The following is a 10118-nucleotide window of genomic DNA, read 5'->3' on the forward strand; positions in this document are numbered from 1 at the left end:
ATCACTGCTATTTCACATTTGTTCCTAATCAATAGTTAAGAAGTTTTATTGACTTTTTTGCCCTGACTGCCTTAAGGTTCTGCTTTTTGTTACTGTTGCAAAGTTACATTTACTTTTTAGTTACTTTAGTTACCTAATTAAATTAAATAATTGAAAAATTAAATACAATTAAATTACTGAGACCATTCAGCTAACTAGAAATACTTACTGCTTACAGTGTTGTAAAGAAAAACAAAATTAAGTAGTTTGACCTTATACTCCAGGGGTCGGGAACCTATGGCTCGCGAGCCATATATGGCTCTTTTGATGGTCACATGTGGCTCGCAGACAAATCTTTAATTATAGTTTTTTTTTTTTTCATTAGACCAGTCCTTCTCGGGCGCGATGCGATGCCAGACGCGCGCAGTAGTAGCAGTGCTTAGAGAGAGAAATCTGCGCCAGCGCTATCAGTTACTATTATCTATTATTTCACAGAGTTTGTACCAGCTGGAAACCTGTGAATTGACGTGCCTAAAACTGCGCGCTCCCGTCTCTGAGAAAGAGCGCGCAGATGCGGGGACGGGATGTTAGAGGGAGAAAGCAGAGGGTGGGGGTGGGGTGTTCTGGGGACAGGCAGCAGGTGAATCGCGCAGGGATTGTAAAAACGTAAAACCCGCTTCCCGTCACTCACTGCAGCGTGTGAGTGTGTGTTTGGCTCCCCGTCTGCATGTGAGCAGTCTTTGTCACATCTACAGAACATTCAGACCTACGATGACGTTTAAAGTCTCAACGCCTGCATGAAGCAGAAACTCACCACGTATCAACCAGACTAGACCATCAGCAAAACTACCACGAGAAATACTCATCATTTATTAGCAACAGCATAACGATGTTATTAAAAAAGAATCCACAGACTTATTGTACTTTAAAAATGTTGAAATTAAATCAAATGCACACATTCATTTGTATATTTAGTTTTAAACAAATTGTCGCGGACTGAGTTGGGTGGCTGTTGGGTCGCGTTAAAAGTTCTGGAGTTCATTGAACGCGTCAAGCAGAGATCTGATTGGCCCTCAGTTCTGTCGCTCAGCCTGTTGTTAGGTAGTTTGGACCAATGGGGTTCAGCTATGGGCCGAATAAGGGAAATGGGAGGGCTGCAGCGGGAGCAGGGGAATATAAAGTTGGGAGAAGCGCTCTCGTGTCGGCGGGAGAGATTCAGGAGTTGCTGAATTAATTGAAGGGCGTTTGTTGCGGTCTGCAGTAATCGGAATAAAGAACTTTAAATGAGGTTAAGTCTCAGTGCCTCAGTGTGGGGAAGGGACACTACATTATTGTATGGCTCTTTCGAAATTACATTTCAAAATATGTGGCATTTATGGCTCTCTTGGCCAAAAAGGTTCCCGACCCCTGTTATACTCCATTTGAGTCTGAGATTCAGGTATTTTGAGTTGCCTTTGATTCTTTGACATTCAGCTTAAAGCTTAGTGGATACAGTTTCATCTTCAATGCATTCATTAAATATCTTGCTGTCCATACTACTAATTAATAACTACTAACATATTCCTATCTATTCCTGTCATGTCTTCCACATCTCTGACATGCTTCAGTCTCTCTTCAGTGACGGTGTTGGATTTATGATCATCGCGGTGAAAAACCACCAGGGGGCGCGCGCTGATATGTGTGTCAGTTTAAATATATCTGCCTAAAATGTAATAATAACCCACTGGCTTGTTCCTTCGTTGTTGCTGTTTAACATTGTTTAGTATTGAATTGTTACATTCAATAAAGTTTGAAAAAAAAATTGAGTGAGCACGTGCCGCGTGGTGCTCGGCAGTGACAGCCGCGCGCGCAGGCGGGAGAGGAGGAGAAGAGTGATAAAAGGTTTCCCATAGAAACCCTTGAAGTCTGAACACAGGACTAGCAGAAAAAGTGAATTATAAAGACGAGGTAAATCTACACGTTTTCGCAAAATATACTTTATTGTAAAAGGTGAAAAATGTATTAATTGTTAGATATTTTAGTGGCCCGAGCGGACAAGTAAAAAATAAAGTCTTGTGGTCCGTACTGCTCGAAAAACAGGACCGGGCCAGCGGACAAATGGCTATGTCGAGCCCTGGGTTCTCTGGGGTTTAAAGAGTTGGAGTTGGATTTGATTAAAGAGTCATGCACTCATGCGCCCATCTGACACTGAAAGACAGAACACAGAAAATTGCCATAACTAAAAAACAATAATCCACCCAATCAGAGTCTAACAGAATACAGAGTCCATTCTATTGTCCATGCCTTTGCCTAAGTAGTAGCCAAACAGAAAATGTCATTTTCAAAATGCTGATGTAAAATGTTATCTTCAGATAACCAAAACAAATCAGGACATTTCTTTTCTATGACCTCAAACAAACAAAGTTTGTGTTTTTCATACAAAGGACAATAGATCAGAAAATGAAATTCATCCTCCACCTCCAAAGTCTTTCCTCTCTGGAAGGCCTTTACTATGGAAGCGATTATGTAGCATAAATAAAAAGCAAATTCAAAACCAGAAATGCTTTTTCATTTTCAAAATGAAAAAGCATTTTTTGACTCAAAAATATAATGAAAAAGCAATCCACCAAAATGCTTTTTCATTTCCTTCCTCAACACAGCTTATTCTGTCACTTAATTAAAATTAAAATTAAAATGGTATTTGACATTTCATTTTCAAGACGTTCTCTGGTAAATGTGTAGCATAATTCATTTAGAAATGTCTAATTTGACCATTAAAATGGATTAACAGAAATGCTTTTTAATTTTCAAAATGAAGCTGCATTTTTTTACTCAAAATTAAAAAAAAAAGCAATATTTCAAAATGCTTTATCATTTTATACTTCAACACAGCTTTTTCTGTCACTTAATTAAAATGATAAATAAAATGGTATTTGACATTTCATTTTCAAAAAGGTCCCTGGTAAATGTGTACCAAAATTCATTTAGAAATGTGTCATTTGACAATTAAAATGGATTAACAGAAATGCTTTTTAATTTTCAAAATGAAGCTGCATTTTTTGACTCAAAATTAAAAAGAAAAAGCAATATTTCAAAATGCTTTTCATTTTATACTTAAAACCGCTCATTCTGTGTCATAATTCAAATGAAAATGCAAAGAGGGGATTGCATTTGCATTTTAACATCCACCCCGCGCAAGTTGTCACAATATTCAATTCGAAAAAGCATTAGCAGAGGGGAGGCGGGGCGATGACGTCACTGCTTTCTCCGTGTGTCCGGCCGCTGACACACACACACACGCACCAAGAGCAGACTGTGTTAGCGGCAGAGACGAGGGTTTTGTGATGGTTGTGAACTTCTGATGAGTTTCCACAGCTTCTCAGGACTACATAGCTGCATGTCCGCCTTCTGCGGTCCTCCTCCTGACCCACCGCGGACAAGCTTTTTCTGCGGACCGCCAGCTGCCTTCGCACTGCGGAGCGCGAAGCTCCGATGATCGCTGAAGGCGGAAATGCTGCTGCGATCTGAGAAACCATCAAATGAATTTGTGTTTCCAGTGGTGTCCAGAACAAAATAAAGACTGATTCCCACATATTTACACATTTATTTGCAGCTTCGCGGTGAATTTGCTGTTTGATTTATTAAGATCCAGGAGATCCAGGTTTGAGCAGTCCAGGTCCAGCGGTTTGTGAACAGGACCCGGTTTTAGGTGATCTTAATGTGAAAAATGCAGCAGAATGTTCCTTTAGTGCCCTCGCGAATCAGAAGCTGTGAATCGTAAGCCAAACTTCAGCGTCGTCTGACCGCACGGATTTAAAAACATATAATCGAGCAGAGCAGGCCGTAAAATATTAGCATAACTATAATAAAAGCACATTATGAGGATAGTCTCCTGCAGCTTCGCGCTGAGTGAGTGTTTTTGGTCCAACCAGCAACGTTTAGCATGGAGAAATCTGCTGTCTGTTGATGGAGCTCCAGCTGTCATCAAACAGTAAATTCACCGCGAAGCTGCAGATCAAGGTGTAAATATCTGTGAATTACATCAGTCTTTATTTTGTTCTGGACACCACTGGAAACACAAATTCATATGATGGTTTCTCAGATCGCAGCAGCATTTCCGCCTTCAGCGATCATCGGGAGCTTCGCGCTCCGCTGTGCGAAGGCAGCTGGCGGTCCGCAGAAAAAGCTTGTCCGCGGTGCGTCAGGAGGAGGACCCCAGAAGGCGGACATGCAGCTATGTAGTCCTGAGAAGCTGTGGAAACTCATCAGAAGTTCACAACCATCACGAAACCCTTGTCTCTGCCGCTAACACAGTCTGCTCTTGGTGCGTGTTTGTGTGTCAGTCAGCAGCCGGACACACGGAGAAAGCAGTGACGTCATCGCCCCGCCTCCCCTCTGCTAATGCTTTTTCGAATTGAATATTGTGACAACTTGCGCGGGGTGGATGTTAAAATGCAAATGCAATCCCCTCTTTGCATTTTCATTTGAATTATGACACAGAATAAGCGGTTTTAAGTATAAAATGAAAAAGCATTTTGAAGTATTGCTTTTTCTTTTTAATTTTGAGTCAAAAAATGCAGCTACATTTAGAAAATTAAAAAGCATTTCTGTTAATCCATTTTAATTGTCAAATGACACATTTCTAAATGAATTTTGGTACACATTTACCAGGGACCTTTTTGAAAATGAAATGTCAAATACCATTTTATTTATCATTTTAATTAAGTGACAGAAAAAGCTGTATAGAGGAAGGAAATGAAAAAGCATTTTGAAATATTGCTTTTTCTTTTTAATTTTGAGTCAAAAAATGCAGCTTCATTTTGAAAATTAAAAAGCATTTCTGGTTTTGACTTTGCTTTTTATTTATGCTACATAATCGCTTCCATACTTTACAGCGCCCTACCTCCACCTGTAGGGGGAGCACTCCTGCTCTGAGTGGAGCACATACGGGTCTTTTCCTCGTTTTAAGTTGTGCAGAACATATGGCTCAGTAGAGAAATTGTTCTTAATTTGCAAATAAGTTTGTAATTTTTGTTTTTTGAAGCAGTTTCATTTTCCAGTCTTTTTCATAAATATAAATAAAATTTTCTTTAACATGAACTCTCTTACATTTTAAGCTATTAAAAATAGTGATTGTAAGTTCACGGAGGACAAAGTATTAATGAACATGTCTTTACAACAGGGATAAATATGAGCTTTGTCCCAATCACAAATGTTCCGTGGAAGTCTCTCTTCAGGTAAAGTCACCAGGCGGTGACTTTACTGCGGTGTCCACCAGGAGAAGAGGAGTTAGTTTGTGCTGATGGTATCTTATCTTATGCCTCCATGCGTGGAGGACTTCAGCGTTTCCATAGTCGTGTTAAAGGCTGTTTCCCTCTGTGCTCCACAGAACCGACATCTTTGTGTTCCTGCTCAGCACCAGAGCTGGAGGACTTGGCATCAACCTCACTGCTGCTGACACCGTGAGTGACGGAGGAAAAAAGATCAGTGACCATCAGAGTCCTCTAGCAGCAACGTTTCTTTCAGACAGTAGAAATCTGACTCTAAAATCGCACCGTAAGCAAGCAGAACCAGCGCCTCTCTTTGTTTGCAGGTTATCTTCTACGACAGCGACTGGAACCCAACGGTAGACCAGCAGGCCATGGACCGGGCCCACAGGCTGGGTCAGACCAAGCAGGTCACTGTGTACCGCCTCATCTGCCAGGGTACCATCGAAGAGAGGATCCTGCAGCGGGCCAAGGAGAAGAGCGAGGTGAGAAACACAAGCCAACAATCTTTTTTCTCAGCCAAAGACGTGACTGCATTGTTCAAATGAACCGTGTTTTAGCTCAATGAAGGCCAGATGAGAACCTTCTTCTGTTCCTTTGTGACCAGATCCAGAGGGTGGTGATCTCTGGGGGCAGCTTCAAACCAGACACCCTCAAACCCAAGGAGGTGGTCAGTCTGCTGCTGGACGATGATGAACTGGAGAAGAAGCGTGAGTTCAGGACCTCCTCCACCAAGACCTTCTAAGAAGGACTAGAGTTTCTCGAGCACTTTGTCTCCTCCTGCAGTACGTCAAAGACAAGAGGAGAAGAGGCAGCTAGAGGAGAGCAGCAAGGTGAAGGAGCGCAAAAGAAAGAGGGAGAAGTACGCTGAGAAGGTAAGTCAGACCCATCCTGGCTGGCAGGAAGAGAGGAAGCAACGTGTGACTACTAGACTCTGATAAGGAGTGATGAGAGAGACATTTGGACCACTTTGTCCTGACAGACAGAGGATGAGAGTTTCTGAAACACCCTTTAAAGTTTCCATCAAGCCTGCTAAACGTTCCTCAGGCATCAACTCATTTATCAGCAGAACATCCTCAAATTCTGGCTCAGGTTCCGCCTGAGGCCCCCTGACTCCAACACCCCCCCTCTGTGACCCGCAGAAAAAGAACGAGGAGTCGGACAACAAGAGGAAAAAGGAGGTGAACCTCGTCATCTCCCACACGCCTTCGGCCGACAACTCCAACCTGTCAGCGGACGGCGATGACTCGTTCTTCAGCGTGGAGATGGATTCAGCTATGCCCAGCCCGTTCAGTGAGGTGAGGCCTTCAGCAAACGCTTTGCATTTCTCTGAATCTCTGTCGTTGTTTTTCACATTGTTTTCCCTTCTTCAATCCTCCCTCTGAACTGTAGGGAATCCTTTCCCACCTTGTTTTCTTTGGCTGTCCTTTTTTCCTATGAACCTGTTCGATCATCCTTTCTGTGTTACTGATGGTGTGGTACTCCACTGTGTGTGTGTGTGTGTGTGTGTGCGTGCGCGCTCGCTCCTCTCTGTGCACAGATCTCTCTGAGCAGTGAGCTTCAGCCTGGTTCGTTGCCTCCAGATGCAGATGAAAGCAGCAGCGACATGCTGGTCATCGTGGACGACGCGGCGTCCTCCGCGCCGCAGTCCCGGGCCACCAACTCCCCCGCCTCTGTGACGGGCTCGGTGTCTGACAGCATGAACGGTGAGAATCCTGAACAGACACTCCCCCCGCCGTGGAGGAGGTCTTGGAAGTTCTGGAAAACCCCTCTCATTCACTTCAGGAGTATTTTATTCCAAAAAGTAAAGGATCAATAATATTTTAACATCATGCATAAGCTCCATTGTTTTCTGTTGGTAGTTGGTTTAAAATATTTCCAACCTTTATTTCTGTTAAATTCTGTTGCCGTGTACCTGCATGTTTCATAACTGATCAGGAGATAGTTAGTTTCTTGTTTTGTAGTTAGACATTTATGACAAAAGAATTGTTTTATGTGGCAATGACTCTGTACTTTTCTGAAGACTGAAACGTTTAGATGTCACTTCTTGTACCAGACGGGAATTCCCTGTTTGCTCTTCCTCTACTGGACTCTGATCTATGAGTAATTTAGGAGTGGCAGTGCAGAAGCAGGCCTGTGATCCGTCTGTTGGGGTTTTTGAGACTCTGCAAACCACATTTATCACTGCTCCAGTGTTTGTGTCCTTCTTTGAAGTCACGTCACATGACTGGAAGTTGGTCTTAGTTTCTGTCAGCTCCCTTCATGCATGTTCTCGTCTTGGTTTCTGGTCTCCTTGTGGATCTTCAGGTGCGGCAGCTTTGGATACCATCAGTCCTGGCAGAGGCAGGTCTGGGCGGAGCCGTGGACGGCCTAAAGGATCTGGAGGGGGGGTCAAGTCTGGAGGGAAGGGACGCGGACGCAAGTCAACGGTGGGAAGTGCAGCAGCCATGGCCGGGGCAATAGCGGGGGCAGCAGCGGCATCGGCTGCAGCTTATGCTGCGTACGGCTACAGCGTTTCCAAGGGTGAGTGAACGCGTCGCCAACGAGTCGCCCCAGTCCCTGCCGCTCTCCAACTCCTCTCTGCTTCTCGTCCCTCCAGCGGGCCACTCTGTGTCCAGTCCCATGCAGCCCGCCTCGGCCCGGTCCAGTGCCGGTCCCGCCTTCCACACCAGCAGCAGCTGCTGTCCTCAGGCTAAAGGGGGTCCCAGCCATCCAACCGCCCACAAACTGGTCCACAAAGGCAAAGGACCCGGCAGCATGGGGACTTGGTGATGTCATCACGGCGGTCTGCGAGCTTACCACCAGTATTTCCACGTGATTGTCAGAAAGCACGCCTGTGCAGCGAGGGAAGCGTCTGCCGCAGAGCAGGCAGGCTTGAACCCGAGCTGGACAGGTATGAGGTCATCACAGCTGCTCTGGGCGCCGTCTTCCACGTTCTGGTATTGTCATAGAAATGTTCTGTAGATATTCTGAGGGCCTCTTAGATGATTCTGTATTTGGAGGTGAACATCCAACAAAGAAATAGCTTTTTTACTAAAGCTCCTATTTTTCTAACTGAAGATTTTGGTACAAAAACAAACAAGGCAGTTAATGTTTTAAAAGAAGAAATAGTTCATAAATATATTCCGCTTCCATGGAAAATGAAGGTTGGGCATATTTTTGTCAGAATTATTTTCTAGGTGGAGTTGTTGCCATCACAGTAGAGCTGCTATTGTTTTCCCCATTCAGATCATTTTTGTCCACTAATAATTTATTTGAGTTGAGACTGAAGTTAAAGTAGAGAAAACGTGTAAATGTGGTTTCTGTTCCCGCTGGTTTTTGATGTTTTAGTCAGAGCAGAGGTTCACAGAGTCGGGGTTAACGGCGTGACTTGCATGTGAAGGTCTTTGCTGTAAAGCCAAAACGTTTGTTTATAGACAGTTTTCTCACTTTGGATGTCCGTTTTTCATGTATTCATATGTGGGACGATTCAAATAAAATCTCTGGATCTGAGTGGTTTGGAGTCCCTCCCCCCCTTTGAAGCAGGAAAAGGACCCGAGTGAGGACAGCAGACGGCTCTCTTTTGGGAAGTGGTTTTATTGTTTCAGACATGTGATGCAGTGAGGAACTGGGCGGATTCAGAAACGGCTGCAGGGATGATGGACACATGCAAACGTGGACCCACAGAACCGTGGACGCTAGTGCACAGGCTGGACCGCGCATGAGCAGGCCAGGAACAGGGTGAGAGCCGCAGTCTCCACGGAGAACAGGTGCTGGTCCTCCACCTGCGGGCAGCTGCTCCGCATGAACTCCGCCAGGCGCAGCAGGTACTCCAGGTTGTGGCCGCTCTTCCCGCTGGAGGAGGCGATCTGGGCCCCGATGTCCTCCGGACTGGCCGGTCCGAGGTACAGCGGGTTGTCGGAGGTGGCGATGTACACCAGAGCCTGGACGGGGGCGGGGCCTTCATCCCCGGGGAAAAAATCCACCATCTTGGTGACGTAGCCGCCGCACACGGTCTCGCGGACGTTCAGGTATGCGAGGGCCTCCTCCACCTGCGGGCCCGACACCTCGAACGCCACGCCCCAGGTGACTGCCTGTGGGGGGGGGGGGACACACACGATGAGAACGAGGCGCGTGACGTTACCTATGACGTCACAACAACAACAGGATGGCTTACATCGTCGTCTTCGATCAGCGTCACCACTCTTCCGGGCTGTAACAAACACAGACAGACAGTCAGTCAGGTGACAGTCCCCCCTCCTCCCGCAGGTGTGCCCAGGTGTGCAGGCCTCACCGCCGCCTGGCTGCCCCGGTGGAAGTCGTCTCCGTGCCAGAAGCGCCTCTTGTAGCCGCGGATGAAGCCCACGCGGCTCTTCCTGTATTTGAAGTCAGGCTTCCACACCAGCGACCCGTAACCGAAGATCCAGAGGCTGGCCTTCCCGAGCACGTCCTGCGGCTTCATGATCCCCGTGACTGGCGGTGGTTGGACTCGATGATGAGACTGCGGCTCTTCGTTACGAGGCCGCGGCGGCTAACGGCTGCCTCCTCCGGTACAGGAGCAACGGTACCGGCTGGCTCGCAGGGATACCGCGGACGGTACCGGAGCCCAACTGCCTGGCAGTGGCACGGATGGAATCTCGCGCGTGGGTTCGCCTTGCACTATGCATCGCCATCGCATTAGAGGCCACGCATTCTGCCTTAAAAATCCATGGCGGGCGCTGCGGCCGCGATGACGTCAAGGAGCGGAAAAAACCGGGTACCACCGAGGCCAGCTCCCGCGCCGGCCGAGAGATGACCAAAAACCCGCAACCGAGAGGTCGAAGCCCAAAGATGGGTCTAACGCTTCACGCTCCCCCCAGTAACACGCCGCTCCCCCCGTCTTCAGTCGAGTACGCTACGTGACGACCAGAACCA

The 10118-nt window shown here is 46.4% G+C and overlaps 2 protein-coding genes across 4 annotated transcripts in view; one reads left to right on the top strand and one right to left on the bottom strand.

Moving 5' to 3' along the window:
* The window catches only part of ino80 (INO80 complex ATPase subunit), a 30992-nt gene extending 22275 nt beyond the window's left edge, over positions 1-8717 (top strand). For 2 of the 3 annotated variants that reach the window (XM_011492065.4, XM_023953068.2), the window contains exons 30-37: positions 5348-5420; positions 5552-5710; positions 5833-5935; positions 6012-6100; positions 6368-6523; positions 6766-6931; positions 7533-7748; positions 7825-8717. In XM_011492065.4, coding sequence (XP_011490367.1) covers positions 5348-5420; positions 5552-5710; positions 5833-5935; positions 6012-6100; positions 6368-6523; positions 6766-6931; positions 7533-7748; positions 7825-7997 — 1135 coding nt within the window. In that variant the 3' untranslated portion in view covers positions 7998-8717. The remainder of the gene's footprint in view (positions 1-5347; positions 5421-5551; positions 5711-5832; positions 5936-6011; positions 6101-6367; positions 6524-6765; positions 6932-7532; positions 7749-7824) is intronic. The other variant, XR_013654095.1, reaches the window with a different exon arrangement.
* Positions 8718-8781: 64 nt separating this feature from the next.
* On the bottom strand, positions 8782-10118 carry chac1 (ChaC, cation transport regulator homolog 1 (E. coli)). The gene is made up of 3 exons (XM_023953069.2): positions 9499-10118; positions 9382-9417; positions 8782-9298 (listed from the first exon to the last, which is right to left on the bottom strand). Exons 1-3 carry the CDS (start codon positions 9664-9666, stop codon positions 8903-8905), a joined length of 600 nt encoding a protein of 199 aa, XP_023808837.1. The 5' UTR covers positions 9667-10118; the 3' UTR covers positions 8782-8902.

The sequence above is a fragment of the Oryzias latipes genome, chromosome 24 (assembly GCF_053564925.1).
Source record: "Oryzias latipes strain Hd-rR chromosome 24, Olatipes_Hd-rR_3.1".
In the NCBI taxonomy this organism is placed as follows: Eukaryota; Metazoa; Chordata; class Actinopteri; order Beloniformes; family Adrianichthyidae; genus Oryzias; species Oryzias latipes.

Excerpts from the sequence above, each read along its gene's own strand:
- chac1 (XM_023953069.2), bottom strand. The coding sequence starts at position 9,666 with ATGAAGCCGCAGGACGTGCTCGGGAAGGCCAGCCTCTGGATCTTCGGT. Across the intron at positions 9,418-9,498 it reads ACCGGGGCAGCCAGGCGGCG|CCCGGAAGAGTGGTGACGCT; the intron begins GTGAGGCCTGCA and ends TGTTTGTTACAG. Across the intron at positions 9,299-9,381 it reads CGCTGATCGAAGACGACGAT|GCAGTCACCTGGGGCGTGGC; the intron begins GTAAGCCATCCT and ends CCCCCCCCACAG.